Below are 18,267 nucleotides of genomic sequence, written 5' to 3'. Positions count from 1 at the left end.
AGCAATTCCTTTGTCCTTTCTCCCACTCATCAATGCCCAACATTTCTATCCATTTTTCTAAAAAACAATATATTTTATTGCAAAAAGAAAAAGAGACTAAATTATATTTACTTTTAACATAGTAATGGAAGCCATTAGCACATAACCTAGAGCATATTTCAACAAACATAAAGATATGTGATTTGAGTATTCCATATATTTTTATTATTCTACCATTAATTAGATATATATATATGTATGTATATAATATATTGAATCTTTCAATAATATCCAACATTGTGTTTAGGTAGGCCAAACTTGATGGATGAGAGTGAGCCTTATTAGAAAAAAATGTCAATATTTCTAAACTTATTATTTAACCTAAGAGTATTTTTTGTATGCTTTACCCCAATGAAAGTAATAATTAAATAAATAAATCCAATATATTTCCCATTTTTCTAAAGTGGAGAAGAAAACAAAAAAGAAAGAAACCGTTCTGTGCCACCAATCGGAATGTCGATATATAGGCTAACTTCAAATCCATCATAAAGGAAATAACAAGCCCCAAACCTTCCCTCTCTCTCTCTTTTTCTCTCTATCTCTCCATGGAACAACCATCGCCGCCGCCGCCGCCGTCGAAGTGGGAAGGAGAAGTCTTCGCCGAGACAACCGCCGCAGATCCCCACCAAATCTGGCCGCTACTGGCCGACGGCTTCTGCAGCGTCCACAAATGGCTCCCCTTCGTCGACACCTGTCACTACGTCGAAGGCGTACCTGGGCAGCCGGGCTTGATCCGCCACTGCTCCACCACCGACACCACGTCGTCGATCAAGTGGGCCAAAGAGAGGCTGAATCTGATTGATCCCATCGCACATACTCTCACCTACGAGGTCCTCGATAATAACATGGGATTCAAATCCTACGTGGCCACCATGAAGCTACTCCAGGGAAGCGGCGGGGGGTGCAAGTTCGTCTGGTCGTTCGTGGCGGATCCGATCGAAGGGTGGCCGCTGGAGGAGTTTGTGAAGTATCTTGACTCTGCTCTCCACCAAATGATGAAAAAAATGGCTGACTTTTTGCAGAAAAGTCCCTAAACTTTTTCGATTTCATGTAATTGGAATTGAAATTAAGCCATCTGTGTAATAAATAATTAATTTGGCCCTAAAAAACTTCACCAAATCTTAATATTAAACTATATGGAGCTGATAATAAGTTCTATTTTCATTTTTCCTTTTACTTATAACAAAGGTTTGTAGAGAAAGGGAAATTTGAAGTGTATGGTTAATTTAAGTTGGGTTGACTATGAATTTATCTTAGAAATTCTCATGGGTTTAAATTGTTTGATTTTATGATTGTATATCCAAAACGAATCTTTATCTAATATAAAAAAGAGCTCAATTATTTGGGACGAATATTCAGAGAAGTTGACGCGATGTTCAAAAGATAAAGAGGACAAAATTGGTGTGAGATTTTGAGAGATTGCCTTGAAGAAGACCACTAATTTCAGATTTTGTTCTTTCGTTTTCTTCACAATGAACTGTATTTTATATAATTTATATATATCTTAAGACTAAACATGGAAAATGATTATTTTTAGTGACATTTGAACAGAGTCCTTTTCAAGTCAAATGTACCTGAAAAAAAAGAAAGGAATGACAACATAGAATAGATGAATTGATTTGATCTGTCTTTATAGGTTTTCTTTTCACTAATTAATAAAAAATCATGATTAAGTACCTTCTAAACACAATAAAATAAAGTAAACTAAAACTTGTTTATATACATGTTGATTTACACACATATGAATTCAATATAACTTGAATATCTTTATTTTGAGATGTACAATTTGAAACACATCTTGTAGATAACCCCATTCAAATAAATTCAAACATTACTCTTATATTCTCTAAATAAATGTGTTTTAGAAAAATGGACTAATTTATGAAGAAAAATAAAGTTAATCTATTAGAAATATACAAATTTTCATACATGTGTTCCCATAAACGACTAGAAGAAACAAACACAATAAACTATTTTTTGGTTCAACCTTTTGAAAATGCTCCTCATTCTACATGAGGTTTATTGTGCACTTTCAACTCCAGATTTCAACCTTTTCTCCAACCAATTGATTATGTCCATAGTAATCTCCTCTCTCTCAGGCTCAAACAGCAAGTCGTGCAAGAACCCTTCATACAGTTTTATGTCTTTGAATTCGGAGGCTGCCTCATTGTACAGATCTTGGGATGCTAGCGGATCAGTTACCTTGTCAGCTGTTCCGTGAAGTACGAAGAACGGGACCGTGATTGTCTTGAAGTTCCGCATTAGGTATGATGAAATCCGCAAGATCTCATGGCCTGTTCGGACTCTGATTGGTCCAGTGTAGACTAATGGATCGGAGTATTTTGCCAAGAGTGCAGCAGGGTCTCTTGAAACTGGAATGCCTCTCTTGTTTGCACCTTTGAATTGAAACTTTGGAATAACAATGGAAAAAATTGGCGCTAGAGCCTACATTATGGAAAGTTGGTTGGACATCAGTCTGTTTATAATCCAAAATTGCATGATATTTCTTCATGGCTAACAGAGACAGATTGTGATTAGCTTACTTACCGCGACAATAGGGTGGGCGGGTTTAACGCGTAGAGCTGGTGAAGTGAGTATTATTCCTTTCACCATATTTTCTATGTGAGGCTTCGATGCAGCCTGTATGAAATTTTAGTTAAGGAGACTGAAAATTGGGATCATTTTACAGGATGTTTTGGGAAATTTTTTGGATCAACTAACCTTCAAAACAACGGCCCCTCCTGTGGAGTGTCCGAAAAGGAAACATGGGGTTTCAGGGTTCTCAGATTTAATCTTTTCTAAGAAAGACCCCTGCGTAACAGAAAAAAACAATTAACAACCCCTACCAAATCTCGAAATATATTAAAGACACAATCTGCAATCTGAAATCGAACAAAATTCTGAACTACGTCCTTAAACAAAGAACTCAATCCCATCAGGAAACTGTCACCATCTGTTAGCAAATGTCTATTCTAATGTGCAGGAAAACAAAAGATGGAAACATAGTTGCACTATAACAGGATTGAGCATTGGAAATCAAAAGAACATATTTGAGCTTCCAGAAATGAAGATAAAAAAAAAAAGATTCACATTGAATACAGTAATGCGGTGATCAATGAAAGTCTTATGTTGGCCAAAAACGAAAGAAGAAAAAGTCTAAAACCTAACTAAATAGAATTAGTAGAACTTACAGTATCAGCAACAACTTGGTCCAGAGAGGGAACAAATCCGTGTAATCCATCACTTCCGCCATGGCCTACAATAAGAACACAAGACAATAACCATAACACAATTAGAATGTTTCACTAAAAAGACTAAATTTCAATATCAACCAAGCTAAAAGAGAAAAGAAAAAAAGAAAAAACACCATTCTTCAGTTTGGAGAAAAACAGGGTCCTGAAAATTTTCGTTAAACGTAGTGGTGGTAATGGGATACGCATAAACTATTTAGTCGATATGGTCAGGAGTGTATAAAAAACAAAGCAATTGATGACCTGTGTTACAAGTATTCATATAACTGTACCGCAACCATCAGTTTAAGCTTTTGGGTTGTGGTTTAACATCGTATCAAAATAGAAGGTCTTGTGCTCAAATTCTAATAATGTCATTTTTCTCCTTAGTTACCGAAAGCATGGTTCAGTGGTATTTAACATCGTGGAAGTTAACACTGTGAACAGTTGATAGAACACAACGAGAGGGAGAGAGGGAGAGAGAGATTATATGTATAAGTTATCTACCTATCCAATCTATAGCATAAACGCCAAAGTTGCAAGACGTTAGCCGAGAGGCAAAATGAGCGTATCTTCCACTGCAAACAAACACCAAACATCAAACAAAACCATTGGGAATTATTATTTAAAAAAAAAAAAAAAACTGACAGCAAAAATCCATCTACAGTAAACATATAAATAAATAAATAAATCTCCATATTCATATGAAATAACTGTAATATCACCTGTGCTCGTTAAGCCCATGAATGATGATCAAAATACCCCTAAAAGAACATCAACAAAACTTGCCGTGAGAAACAGGGAACCTTCCAATCTATGGCATACTAACGAAAATTATCAAGCAATTCCAAGAAAATTGATCCCAAATCTTTTCATCCGTACGTCCATGAGATATCATTTAGGTAAAATTTCATCAAACAGTTCTCGTACCAAAATTCAACCGAAATTGAATTAGAAAATAAACTAAAACCCTTACTTCAATTCATCCGGTTCCGGCAACCAGGAGCGGCAAAACAAGGCGTTTCTCTTAACCCCATAGAACAACGAGGTACTCTGACGTCCACGAAACCCTCCGTCGCCGTCGTTTACGCCCATTTCAATGACCTCAGCCAGCGCCCTACGCCTCTGGGTATCTTCCTCCTCCCTTCGCCATACCAATCTTCTCTTCTTCACAGAGGATTGAACCTGAGCCGTTGAGGTAGCCGGAGAGCGACGACGGCGTGGCCATAGAAGAAGAAGCAGAGAGAGGAAGAAGGTGTGAATGAAAAGGAGAGAAGTCCTTAGAGCTTTGAAAATCGGAATAATCCGATTGCTGGCTCCGGAGGTTAGCTGGTCCATCTCGGCCCTAGACATGGCGGAGATGGAGAATTATACAGACCGAAATCGGAGAAACGGAGACGATGAAATGAAATGAAAAACTTCGGACTATGGAGTCGGAATGAGAATTTCGGAAAATGAGAGATCAAAAAAACGAGGCTCCCACCAATGGGTATAAATAATCTGTTCAAAGAGAGTCAACACTGATACGAAGACTAAAATCTAGACCGTTATTTTTTGGGGAATATATACCAACGGTAGAGATTGATTCTTATATTTAAATAACTCTACACTGAATCGCAGCGAATAATTGAAAGTACGGAGCGCGTAAAGAGGATTCGACGTTGATTACTATGCATTTCATCAACCGTAGCTTAGAGAATTGTGGCGGTGTTGCCTATGCTTTTTTTTCTCTTCTTTTTCTCTCAATCAAATTACCGTTTTATAAATTGTAATTTTTTTTTTGACTGAGCATTTTAGTTTTAAATTACAATTTATCGATTTTTTTTAAAAAAAATTGATACATACGTTTAACCCCAACAACTATAGACATTTAAAGTTGGTAAAAAAAAAAAAATGGAATAATTGAAATTGGTTCCAATTATTAAAAAATGTATTTGAAAAAAAGAACGGGTGGAATTAAATGTACGGAGGCCGTTGAGCGACAAAATGAGACTACAGCTATGTACTTAACTATTTTTGTTCCTTACAAACGCATTTCAAATTGGGAGATTTTAGCCTCTTTTTTTTTTCTTTTAAAAGAATATTTGTTTAATTAATTTTCCAATTATTGAATCAAGTAGGATGGAAATTAATTTAAGTCAGAAATAAATATCTTATACTCACCTTTTTCCTTTCTTTTATTTTTACAAACATCAACCAAATTTTAATATACTATTTCACGTCAAGATGATTTTTCAGTCCATCATGTCAAACCTATTAATATGATAATTGAACTATATTTGATTTCGTAAAAGTCACGTTAATTATCACTAAGTTAAGTTTTCATTTAGGTTTGTGTCAATATAAAAACTCGGTCAAATGAGAAATAAACGTTGAACTGTTGACCCAATGAATTGTTGTCTTGTTTTATAAGCAAGATGGTTGTTAAGTTAAGGACATTAATTTTCATTCAAAAGTTGGTGACAAACACTACCTGCATTTTCAAACATTGAGGAATGAATGCTATCCCTAAATGGAAGAAAAATAAAATAACAAATCAAGGGTAAGAAAAATTCCAAGCTAGAATTTTATAAATTTTATAAATTCTTATTTTTGGTGAACAACACATATATAAATATTAATGGTAAGTTTATTAATTTAGGTATGTAACATATTATTTAATTCCCTACTCAAAAGGACTATTTGAGAATAGACAAAGTCAAACCATGAAAATTAAAACTTTACAATAATTTAAAAGGAAAATTCATTCTTACCCAATCAAAAATAATAATAATAATAACCAAGTTGGATTAAGCTTGGTCATCAAACTTATAATATTTATTAGTTTAGGTTTTTAGATTGCAGCTATACATTTAAAACATCTATATTAATTCTTATATTGTTAATTTTAGTAATTGCTAAATTGTGATTATTTTTATATGGTTCTACCATAATTTTCATTTATATCTCTTTTTCTAGATCATAGTTTTACGTGGTACGTACTTTTTCATCCACATGATTCTTTAAAATGTAGTTATACTTAAATTTGTATTAAACAGTTTTTCCTTTTAAGTAAAGTTTATATTAAAAATTACAAATAAGTATCAAAATAGTCATGTTTATTTTAAGTACTACAAAAAAAACTAAAATGAAAATTATTTGAAAGTACGTATCCAAAGTTTTTAAAAAATCAAATTAAGACCTAAATAATATTTTAAACGTTTTATAAATATAAAATATCGTCCTATCCTAAGTTTAATAATAGATATGATAATGATTGTCACGTTACACAATAATTAATTATAGATAAATTTTGAAAGTTTAAGCAGCTATGGAAAATTAAAACAAGGTCCCTTGGCTATTATTGAAGAGTTTGGGATGTGCAACTATACCCTTTTCCAATCAATAATGTGGGGGGAAAAAAAGTAAGGATGGGATATAATATATGATGGCTCTCCTTTTCATCTATTTGATGCTTCCATTTTTCATGCTCTAAGTTTCCCATTTTTGGCACATTTTGCCTCAATGATTCGGAAAAGAACCAATCACCAAATTGAGGAGCATCATTATGTTTTCTAATTAATAAATAAATAAAATAAAAAGTAGCCCTTCAATGATTATCCAAATAGAGTAACGTTTTAGGGTAATAGTTAGTACTGTATCCATCTTGTGATTTGATAATTTGGATTGGACATACACATTAAGACAAATGGACCCAATAATCTCTTCAAATCTTACGTGTCATAAATATCATGTTAAATTACCAATCAATTGAAAAGCTTAAACGAATAATAAAGATAAAGAAATTAATATTTTTCATTTTAAGCCATACGTAGATTAATTTACAAAGCTAAAAAAGAATTAGGATCAACAAAATTTTCTTTTGTATTTAAATACTCCACTTATTTAAATTCCGTATTAAATATAAGATTAAATCGGACCCGCATGAAAAAGAAATGGGAAAGAAGATTATGATTTATTGACAATGAAAGGAAGAGAGAAGGGATTGATAAGAACATTTGAAAATGTTATTTGACATAAAAATAGATTTAGGCCAATGAGAAAGTGACAAGCGTTTGGTTCCCAAAGCACACATTGTTTTGTTCTTATTATTTATTAATTTTAGTACTATTTGCCTATTGGAAAGTTCTTCATTTTGTTGATAGATAATGTTTTGGCAATTTCAAGTGTAATGTAATAATCATTAATCATGGCGCCATGGGGGAAGAACTTACCTTCCAAATCTCCCCCCACCAATTTTGGCCATTTTCAATCTCATCCTTCAAAACAGATAAATATTTTGTTTGCTACTGCTATTCATTTTATCTGGTAGGAATGTAATTGACGGTTGTATGGAGTTCGTTTCGTGATATTTATGTGATTCTACAAATTTTCTATTGCTATTGTTTTTGCTCGTGTGTTTGTGATTCCTTTGTTATGGGGTTCTCTTCATCGTGTTATTGTCTCCAATATATATATGTCTTTACAAAAAATAATTTGGAAGGTTTTATCAAAAGTTAATCATAAATTATAGAAGATCATATCGATTTCGAACTAAAAAAATACAAGGGAGGAGGTTAAATCGTTGTTGTATAACTGACATTGTATGACCGTCATTACAAAGTCAACAATTATTGCTAATGATTTTCTCCACCCTTATCAAGAACTCCTACCTTACGACTTTATTATTCTCTAATCTCTAACTTCCACATGAAAGTGTCATTCTTAATTAACATGTAACATTTTATCTTTCAAATCATTAAATTTACTAGTTAGATTAGTGTTTAGACAAAATACTACTTCTCTTTGTCCAATCTATGGTGTAAATTATTATAGTTAATTAGTTGTTTGACACAAAAGTAATTAAAATGAACGACCACCTTAGTTAGTTGCACTTCTTTTATGACCTATATACTAAGAGATCAAGCAAATGAAGCATTCCATGATCCCACGTATTAGCTTTCATGCCTTTGGATACATAGAATTCATCTAATTGAAATAATGTTCTCTCTTCCTCATCCTCATATATATATTTGACATAAAACAGATACTTTGGGTGACATTAACTCAACTTTATGTCATTTATCTTATTTTGGTGTGAGTATTCAATTTAGCAAGAAATGAGTTGAGAAATACTATAAATTAATATCATATTTAAAAATTTATGATTAATGTTAAAAAGAATATTACAAAGTTTAAAAATAGAATATTTATAACTTAAAAAACTACAAAAGAAAAAGAGAGAGACTCCTTGGGATCGGGACTAAAACTCTTACATTAAAATGATTATTAATTAATCAATTTTCAATGATTAAGATATAAAATTTATTAAGAATAAAATAATAAAAATAAATGTTAAAATATATAACATTTAATAAAATGTTTACCATTGATATCAAAATCAATTTTAATCCAAAAAAATCTATCAATATTTTCTAGTTAAAATAAAATTTAAATACTAAAGTTTAAACTCTTGTTAGCTATTAATTATTATGATTAAGTTACGTACACGTTTAGAAGTGAGTCAACAACATTCAGTGGACTTATTATATATAGTGAGCCCTAGCAATTAATACAGTACAACAACTCTTTCCATTAAATTGAATACAAATTAAAGTTGGGTTGCTTTTTCACATTACATAACCAACAAACAAACAAAGAAAAGCTAAAAAGTGAAACAAACCCATTTCCCCCTTTTTCCCTTTTTTGAAATCTCTACTTTGTCTTCTTCTCTGTCAAATCCCAAAACTTCACTTTTTAAACTTTTTTCCTTCCTTCCTTCTTCTTCAACAAGATCCTTGTGGTTGTGGACTTCACTAATTTATGAGATATGTATGAAATGAAATATTATATAAATTTAAAATTTGGAAGGGTTTAAAGTCAAAAGATTTAAACTATTTGAAGTTTAATAACTAAATATACAATGTTGTATATATAAACAGACACACACATATAAATAAAATACCTCTACATTTTTGTGCTTGTTAAACATTCTTTATATCTTCCTTTTGTAAGTGTTATTAGTGAATGATGAATTGATATATTTTGAAAAGTTATTATGGAATGTGTTTAATTTTTGTTTGAGTTCAACAATAATAATAAGATTCGATTCTTTATCTTTTTCGATCACGCGATATATATCTTCAAAAAGATTTTACTCACACTTTATTAAATTAAATTGATTAGATATTAAAATTATAAAATTCTCAATAACTGGATGCTATAAATTGAGGTGTCCCTTAGCTTGGATCCCATTTCTTCATAACCATATTCATATGACTCCAAATTAAATTGGAAACAAAAGTTGAAGCACTGCAAAAGCCATCAACAGTTACTATCAATGGAGGGTCTCCAACGAACCATATCCGACATCTCCTTCGAGCTAAGCAAAGAAGGTCTTGGGGTTGCTGCAAACAACGTGCCGCTGCCACCCATCTCAGAGGTGGAGGCTGCAGCCTGCGAGTGCTGCGGTCTCTCCGAGGACTGCACAGCAGAGTACATTGGACATGTTAAGGACAAGTTCATGGGGAAGCTTATTTGCGGCCTCTGTGCTGAGGCCGTAAACGAAGAGATGGAGAAGGTTGCCTCTCTCTTTTTCTTTTTTGTTTGTTTCTTTGTTATTTCTTCTTGAGTTTGAGGTAGTGGAAATTTGAATATGTAAGTCTAAATTAGATCATACTTGTTTATCTCAAAACGCTTGTTTTTCTCTTATTTTGGGGTAAGAATTTAGAAAGAAATGGCGTGATTAAGTTTCAAAAGACATGATTTAGTTTAGTTTCAACATGTGGTATATATTGATGTAATTTGGAGACTAATTAGTATAAGTTGTAATCGATATATATATATATATAGAATGGTTGGAAAAGAGAGGAGGCATTGAAGGAGCACATGAGCGCTTGTGCGAAGTTCAATAGGATCGGAAGAGTGTATCCGGTGCTGTATCAAGCGGAAGCCATTAAACAAATTCTGAAGAAAACCAAAAGCGACCACCGCGGCGGTAGGATTGGCCGGAGCTCCAGTTGCATTCCGGCCGTCGGTAGAGACGTCTGTGATCCAACCATGGTGAAGTGATCATGTTAGGTAATTATATAAAGTATATATTTTGTTTCTGTTTTGGGTATGTACATATGTAACGAGTAGTTTTACGATAAATAAAAGCTTTATGAATTTGAGTTTATATACATAAGTCGAAAAACCTTTGTTATAAGGCAATAGGAAAGATATTGCAATAGGTTGAGCCATTAAGGCCCATTGGGCCATTTCCAATTTAGGTTTAGAGAATCAGGCGGAGGCTATTAATTAAAAGTTAGAACATAAGAGTTAATTATTAATTTGAAGTTTGTGAAGCAGGTGAGTTAAAGGGGCACGTGGAGTCACGTTAGAGTATACCCGTAACATGGAGGTACATAATAGGCTGTAACCTATTTAAATAAAAGAAAGAAAGAAACAAATAATTAAAAGGAAGAGGATGTGAAATTCCGCTACCAAATTTGGCTTTTTGACCTCACATGCTTACTCCCATCACTATCACGTGCATAATGGACCCCACACTAAAACCCTAATCCTCCTTCCAACCTTCCAAATCAAATATGAAATATATTCACATTACCAATTACTTTAATAATACCACTTTTAATCTTTTTTATTTGTTTTTTCATATTTTGTTTATTACATAAAATTTTAAATGATACACAAACAAATATGGGTCTCCTTTAAAATCTTTCCTTTCAACTTAAGCAATCCATGTAAATTTTAATCATAAATAAATAAAATAAGCATATATATATCTAAAAGTGTAACTATTTATATAAATAAATGAAAAACTTTATCCAATGTCTCCAATAATATTTAAAAATAAGCATATTTCATCAGCTAATTATTTAACTTTTATTTTAGGTGACATTAAAATGATGACTTCTTAGTTAGATTGACAAGTTATCACATTACTCTTTTTTACTAGAATTTTGTTAATTTTATATAGGTTTAATTTGATTCGTATTTCAAAGCTATGGGTATGGATAGGTATTAATTAATTTTAAATGTTATAAGGTGGATTTAAAAATAATAAAAGTAATACAATGTTTTATAACAAAAATCTAACATTTTTAAATATTTTAATTAAATTAAAACTAAAACTCAAAATTAAATTTATGTATTCATTTCCCTTTCTAAGAATTCTAAATTTTGCAACAATAATTCCAATATTGTATCAAATTTAAAATTTAAGAACCAATTAAATAATAAGATATGTATTGGAGTTTTTTCAAAAGTGAAAAAATTGATAAACTATTTATGTTTCATAAAACTTGTTTTTTCATCAAATATAAATATTTTATCAAAATTTTATTTTTTACAATTTTTGTAATTATAAATAAATCTTTTAAAGGAAACTAATAAATTATGCTCTTAATTATGTTTGGTTGCTATAGTTTTGTGGGCATAAACAAATTAAAACTAATAAATAATATATGATATAAATAACAGTAAAATGGAGAAAATATCTATTTTATGAAAAAATTAAGAGATGTTTGTCTTTTTCTATCTGTATAGTTTGTTTTTTATTGTTTTATCTTAAATCCCTAAATAATATATAAATTCAAATCATATAAAAGTTAATTATTATCTTAAATAAAATAAAAGTCTAGGTATTCCAAGAAGTTAAACTTTCCGTATACATAAACTTACCAAATAAGTACAATCTTACGTGCAAAATTATAAATGAAAAATTGATAAAAATTATAAGAAAATACTGTTTCTAACATACTTTTTTTTTTATATTACAAATATGACAAATATGACAAATAATTAGATTTAGGTGAAGAAGGTCCCCTTTGGGGGAGCTCGAACCATCAGTGAGATACCACTCTGGAAGAGCTAGAATTCTAACCTTGTGTCAGGACCTACGGGTCAATGGACAGTCTCAGGTAGACAGTTTTCTATTCTATGGGGCATAGGCATCCCAAAAGGTAGCAGAGGCGTGCAAAGGTTTCCTCGGACCAGACAAAGATTGGCCCTCGAGTGCAAAGACAGAAGGGAGCTTGACTGCAAGACCCACCTGTCGAGAGCGCTATCAAAGACTATTAAAAAGCGATCCATTTTCAAATTGGTTACTTTTGTAATTTAAAAAATGTTGTGACATGAGTTCCATCATAAATTCTTTAACCTCAGTATAAATCCTATAAATAAGATTATACGTTATTTCACGGTCAATACAAAGAAAATAAATTATAGTTTTTTATTTTTCTTATAAATTTAAATATTTAACTTTATAGTTAATTTAGTAAGTTGAAGAGGATACTTTTCACGGTTAGGGTTGCCATTATTAATTTAATTTGCATTCTACTTTTGATAGAATTTTAAACTAAACATTGATTTCAGTTGTAAATTATTTTTTTTTGTAATATATATATTTTAAAATTTCCAAGTTCAATTTCAAATACTACAAATAAATTTTAAAATCTTGTTCTTATATTTAAATTTTAGTTAAAATGTTAACTCTAAGAAATGTATATTATTATAAGAAAATAGGTTGAATTTTCAAAAATCAAAAACAAAATAACATTAGTGTTCACATTATATAAGAGAACTTGATTCCAAAATTTTCAATAGCTTTTAACTTTTAAAATTTGGATTAAATCTTTCTAAATAAAAAATCTACTTAATAACGTTACTGTTTCTATGTAAACCAATAAATTTGTCAAACAAAAGAGAACATGAAAATAACAACCATTAATTACCAAAGATCAAACTAAAATTTAAATTTAAACAATAAAAATTCAATCAAAAGTAACCCCAATTTTAAGGTAGCATGAATGAGTTTTGAAACTTATCCAAAGAAGATTACAAACTACAAAGACGAGGACTAAATTCAATACCACTAACTATATTCTAATTTTGATTAATATATTAGATGGATTGTTGTTAATTTGGGGGATTTGTTTAAGCATAAATTGGACAATTCGACCAAGATTTAGGAATATAATCAAAGTAAAAGTGAAATAATTTGTCCCTCCAATAATAGGAATTCCACTGACGTAACAACTAACAAATTCAGTCCATATACGTAAAATTTGTTTTTCTTCTTCTTCTTCATTTAGTAAGAGAAAAGAAAAGAAAAAAAAAACATTTTTCACGAGGAAAAGAATGGGGTTGTGGGAAATTATACTGGTGGCTACCTAATGAATGCCATGAGCTTTAGCGATAGACTAGCTGAGATCGGTTGATGAAACTTGAATTTGCAATTCCCTTCTTCATTCTTTTGTAAATGATGAACTAAACCATTCTATTTTTATTATTCCTCTTCCTTCTTCTTTTATTTTAGCAGTTAATATATCCAAACGAGCTTCCTCCAAGATACACCTTAATCAACAAGCAAAATGTCACACACGTTTGAGTTTTGTTACATATTCATAACACATAAAATCCAATGCTCCACAATATCAACTTCCACGCTTAAAATATCTGGAGCGTAACTCCAGTTTATAATAAGTATTCAATATTTATAAATTAATTAGAACCATTTGGTTGTAGGCAGCAATTTAACAATTTTACATATTTTGGGTGAACATTGATGTTAAAATTTAAAGAATTTTCTTACTTATATTTGTAACATGCAAATACAACAAATTTGTATATATTAAGTTTGGACGTATTAAAATTTAGAAAAAGTATTAATTCAAACCATGAATTAATATTTGTATAAAAAAGAACTCTCAACTTGGTCAATTTAAACTTGATTATGTTTATAAGAGATAAAGAGAGCGAACAAATTTACTTTCTTATCAAATAAAGGTTAAGGATTAAATTGGTGTAAATGAGAATGGAAGATTAAATTATTAAAAAAGATATATATATTTATTTAATAATAGTTTAAATAATTTTGAAGAAAAAAAGGAAATGAAAAAGGAAAAAAGGAAAAAAAAGGAAGAAGAGTGAATGCATTATTTTTAGGTGTCCGCTTGTCCCCTTCAAACGCAAACCAACTGCCTTCTCTCTCTCTCTTCTTTAACAGCCATAATTTTTTAGTCTCTTCTCTCTTAGCCACTTACTCTCTTTATCTCTCTCTCACTATTTTTTCCCCCCAAAAAAACACCAAAAACACACAAACACACACACACACACATACACACAAAAACCTCCTTAATCATGGAAGCTCCTGAATATTTCCAGATCAATGCCTACTCCTCCCAATTCTCCTCCCCCGACGACGCCGATGCCACCACCACCGCCGCCGCTGCCGCTGCACCCGACCATTTCATCGTCGAGGAGCTTCTCGATTTCTCCAACAACGAAGATGACGCCGTCCTTACTGACTCTGGAGGAGGAGGAGGAGGAGGAGGAGGTGGAGGAGGAGGAGGATTGTTTTACAACAATAATAATACTTCTACTAATGACCATAACAATAACAATAATTCAACGGAATCTTCCGCCGTTACCGTGATGGAGAGTTGCAATTCCTCATCCTCCTTCTTTGAAGATATTAGTGGCTCTAATTTAGGCGATGCCCATTTCTCCAGCGAACTCTGCGTTCCGGTAATTCCCCCTCTCCAAAACCATTCGTATTTAGGCGATGCCCATTTCTTCCCCTTTTTTTCTTTTCCAGATTTCTTACCTTTTTTCTCTTTACGTATACATTCAATATTTTCTTTTTTCTTTTTTCTTTTTTACCTTTTTTGTATTTTATATGTATAGATATAACATTATGACATACATATATATATATATAATATATACTTTGGTATTTGTATTGTTTTTGTCTATATATGTTACTTCTAAAATTAATCTGTTAAATATATTTCAATGGTACTTGAAGAACTTATTACTAGAAAGATATATCATTTGAATTTTTGTTGAGTTTTATTTGTCATGGTAGAATTAAGTGACAAATTTACATAATAAAATATCATGAAAATTTATGTAAAATAATCAAAACTTTTTCTTAATAAATATTTAGATATAATTTTTGACAACTAAGAATGTACAATTATTTGTAATGTCAAAAACTTAGTTTACTTTTATTTGTGTAAATTTCTTGAAAGAAAGAAAGGAAAATCTGTAGTGGCCACGTATTTGAAGCCAATAAAAGTGTGGTACGTGGCAATTGTTTTTTTAATATAGGTATTTTTTGTGGTACAGTATGACGATTTAGCTGAGCTGGAATGGCTTTCAAACTTTGTAGAGGAATCATTTTCCAGCGAGGACATGCAAAAGTTAGAACTCATCTCGGGAGTCAAAGTCAAATCCGACGAACCCCCCACTCAATCCCCACAACCCACGGCCACCCGAAGCGCAGCAGCAATTTTCAAACCGGAAATTGTTTCCGTTCCGGCTAAAGCCCGCAGCAAACGCTCACGTGCCCTCCCATCTAATTGGAACAACTCCGCCCTCCTTCCTCTTTCTTCTCCCACTGCCGAATCCGAAACTACACCACCCATCGAACAACCACATCCCATTAAAAAAACCCTTCCCAAGGCGGCAGCTACGGCTAAGAAGAAGGACAGTCCAGACTTAGGATTTTCATCCGGAGAGGGGCGTAAGTGCATGCACTGCGCCACCGACAAGACACCCCAGTGGCGGACTGGCCCAATGGGCCCAAAAACATTGTGTAATGCTTGTGGGGTTCGGTACAAATCCGGCCGCTTGGTTCCGGAGTATCGCCCTGCCGCAAGCCCCACCTTTGTTTTAACCAAACACTCTAATTCTCATCGGAAAGTTTTGGAGCTTCGACGACAAAAGGAGATTCTTAGAGCCCAACAACAGCAACCACAGCATTTGCTTTTGGATCATCGTCAGGATATGATCTTTGATGCATCAAACGGTGATGATTATCTCATTCATCAACATGTGGGCCCAGATTTCCGGCAGCTGATCTGACCATTGCCGGTAGGCATTGAGTCCGGCCAATGTGATTCATTTTTGGTTTTTTCTTCATGAGATTTTTAGATGATTTTGTTGGAAGTTCTGACATTTTTATTTTCTTTTTCTTCCCATAGACATTTTTTTTAATTGTCTGACAACCGGAAAAGAAAAAAAAAAAACAAATTACAAATGAAGAAAAATAGTTGTTTAATTAATTAAAGAAATATTCAGTCCAAGGTTTTTACTATTAGGTCTATGAGATGCAAATTAGAACCTTGAAAAATGTGATTATTGTTCCTAAACTTTTTATATTACATAGCTTCGTTTCAAAATCTAAAGTTAATTTAACCTTTATAATTTAGTTGATTTAGTCTTTAAACGCACTTCCGCTAATTTAAGAAAAAAGTAGTTTAAATAATGTAATTAATTTACTGAAAACTTTTAAAAAATACACATAAACAAAACAATAAATTATAATTATAAATAACAAATATTCAATTACAATTTATCTAAAATTAAAATTAAAACCACATTTCTTAACTTTTTTTTAATCCTTGTAATTATAAACATACCAAATTTAATATTGTTGAAAGAGTTCTTATTATTGATTTTTTTATAATAAAAGTCTATATTATTTATTTTTCTTATAGATTTTAAAAGCATATTTGTGTGTGTGTGTGTGTTTTTTTAAATTTTATTCTTGTTATTTATTAATTCCTACTAAAGTTAATTTTGAACGGTTATATTTGACATTTAATGATAATTCAAATACTAAATTTAATCCTTAAAAAATACATGAAATGTTATATTTGACATTTAATGTAATTTTTAGTTTATTTCTTCCAAATTTACAAAGTTCAATTATGTGATTAAATAGTTTATCGTTTTTATAATCTTAGATAAAATGTGGATTTATGGTTTTTCTTTGAAGTCATTTTCCATGGGGATCAATACTCTCTTATTTTTGCAGAGAATGTTTGATAAAAGCAAAGCACATGCAAAGTTAAATTGTTTATATTTATATTTATATTTTCATTTTCTACTTTTCTCTCTCAAATTAAAAGTTGGTCACTAAACTACATTTATTATCTCTCAAATATCATTCTATTTACTCTAAACTAAACGTTTAATAAATTAAAATGTTCCTAAAATAAAAATATCATTCTATTTACTATGCTTTATAAGGTTTAAAGATTAGTAAAAATGATATGCCATTATTGAGCAACGTACTAGAAAGATCATTTAGATTTGTCGTTGAGTTATAATCAAAAATAAAATTAAACCGACATTTAGTTTATCTACACTTCCTAAAACACTCGTAAATAGATTTAATTTTAAAAAAACAATGGAATAGTCTATCATACATTGAAAGGCATCCAACAGTATAATGTAAACTATAATATGACAATTAGATGATCAATTTAGAAAACTATTAAATAAAATCACAACAAAAAAATATATATATTAAATTTCTGACCATTACAAGAAAATAAAAATAAAATAGGAAAGTTTGGGAGGGATCACATGCCCATATTTTTTTTTTTTTTCAACTTTTGAAGTGCTTCATTTTCTATTATATATAGTTTAATTTTTATCATTACTGACATTGTCACGTTAACTTTCACTCATTTTCTTTGTAAACTAAAATAAACAAATATTTAGAGTATTTTTACTTTATACAAAGTGTAGGGGAAATAATAATACTCCTTTATTATTTTCTTTCTTTCCAATTTGATCTATGAAGTTTGTCTTTATTCAAAGGGTGTAATTATTTTAATTGTATAAGATTGGATCAAAGTATATTAAGAATTTAGTTAATTAATTAAATTGAAATAAAATCCATCAAGAAATCACTCAATTTAATTTATTTTATAATTGTTGTTGAATCAGATCTACTCATTTTTTATTAAATGGAGTGGGTGGTATTCTATAGGTTCATTTGTGTGTGTGTGTGTGTGTGTTTTTTAATTATGATCATTGAATTGTAACGTTAACTAATGGGAGAGATATGATTTAAATAGAGTATAGACTATTATTTTAATTTTTCTTTTTTAAATCTACAAATTGAATCACTATTTTCTAGAAAATAACGTGGGAAAGAAGTTGAATTTCTAAGTTCTAACTTCAGTCTACTATATATATATTGTCCATTTGATTAAAC

At 31.0% G+C, this 18,267-nt stretch overlaps 4 protein-coding genes across 5 annotated transcripts; 3 read left to right on the top strand and 1 right to left on the bottom strand.

Moving 5' to 3' along the window:
- The first annotated feature begins 448 nt into the window (after positions 1-448).
- Positions 449-1,377, top strand: LOC105434658 (lachrymatory-factor synthase). Its single transcript, XM_011651428.2, has one exon. The coding sequence runs from the start codon at positions 585-587 to the stop codon at positions 1,071-1,073; it is 489 nt and encodes a 162-aa protein (XP_011649730.2). The 5' UTR covers positions 449-584; the 3' UTR covers positions 1,074-1,377.
- A 402-nt stretch (positions 1,378-1,779) lies between these two features.
- Positions 1,780-4,750, bottom strand: LOC101218489 (monoacylglycerol lipase). Its single transcript, XM_004148346.3, has 7 exons — positions 4,246-4,750; positions 3,995-4,033; positions 3,777-3,847; positions 3,231-3,295; positions 2,761-2,850; positions 2,587-2,679; positions 1,780-2,484 (listed from the first exon to the last, which is right to left on the bottom strand). Exons 1-7 carry the CDS (start codon positions 4,620-4,622, stop codon positions 2,059-2,061), a joined length of 1,161 nt encoding a protein of 386 aa, XP_004148394.1. The 5' UTR covers positions 4,623-4,750; the 3' UTR covers positions 1,780-2,058.
- Positions 4,751-9,464: 4,714 nt separating this feature from the next.
- On the top strand, positions 9,465-10,737 carry LOC101204977. Of its 2 annotated transcripts, XM_011651427.2 has the most exons (3): positions 9,465-9,828; positions 10,101-10,328; positions 10,599-10,737. In XM_011651427.2, exons 1-2 carry the CDS (start codon positions 9,589-9,591, stop codon positions 10,317-10,319), a joined length of 459 nt encoding a protein of 152 aa, XP_011649729.1. In that variant the 5' UTR covers positions 9,465-9,588; the 3' UTR covers positions 10,320-10,328; positions 10,599-10,737. The 2 variants fall into 2 exon arrangements, with proteins under 2 accessions (XP_011649729.1, XP_011649728.1); XM_011651426.2 differs by lacking the exon at positions 10,599-10,737 and having other exon boundaries at positions 9,470-9,828; positions 10,101-10,429.
- Positions 10,738-14,218: 3,481 nt separating this feature from the next.
- LOC101205219 (GATA transcription factor 12) lies at positions 14,219-16,356 on the top strand. Its single transcript, XM_031880709.1, has 2 exons — positions 14,219-14,780; positions 15,384-16,356. The coding sequence occupies exons 1-2, from the start codon at positions 14,394-14,396 to the stop codon at positions 16,119-16,121; spliced, it is 1,125 nt and encodes a 374-aa protein (XP_031736569.1). The 5' UTR covers positions 14,219-14,393; the 3' UTR covers positions 16,122-16,356.
- Positions 16,357-18,267: the final 1,911 nt, after the last annotated feature.

Source organism: Cucumis sativus, chromosome 2, assembly GCF_000004075.3.
Source record: "Cucumis sativus cultivar 9930 chromosome 2, Cucumber_9930_V3, whole genome shotgun sequence".
Taxonomy (NCBI): Eukaryota; Viridiplantae; Streptophyta; class Magnoliopsida; order Cucurbitales; family Cucurbitaceae; genus Cucumis; species Cucumis sativus.
This window is presented reverse-complemented; position numbering and strand designations above follow the sequence as displayed.

Coding starts and splice junctions, on each gene's coding strand:
- LOC101218489 (XM_004148346.3), bottom strand. CDS start 4,622: ATGTCTAGGGCCGAGATGGACCAGCTAACCTCCGGAGCCAGCAATCGG. Junction 3,848..3,994: donor CATGGGCTTAACGAGCACAG/GTGATATTACAG, acceptor GTTTGTTTGCAG/TGGAAGATACGCTCATTTTG. Junction 2,680..2,760: donor GAGGGGCCGTTGTTTTGAAG/GTTAGTTGATCC, acceptor AATTTCATACAG/GCTGCATCGAAGCCTCACAT.
- LOC101204977 (XM_011651427.2), top strand. CDS start 9,589: ATGGAGGGTCTCCAACGAACCATATCCGACATCTCCTTCGAGCTAAGC. Junction 9,829..10,100: donor TAAACGAAGAGATGGAGAAG/GTTGCCTCTCTC, acceptor ATATATATATAG/AATGGTTGGAAAAGAGAGGA.
- LOC105434658 (XM_011651428.2), top strand. CDS start 585: ATGGAACAACCATCGCCGCCGCCGCCGCCGTCGAAGTGGGAAGGAGAA.
- LOC101205219 (XM_031880709.1), top strand. CDS start 14,394: ATGGAAGCTCCTGAATATTTCCAGATCAATGCCTACTCCTCCCAATTC. Junction 14,781..15,383: donor CCAGCGAACTCTGCGTTCCG/GTAATTCCCCCT, acceptor TTTGTGGTACAG/TATGACGATTTAGCTGAGCT.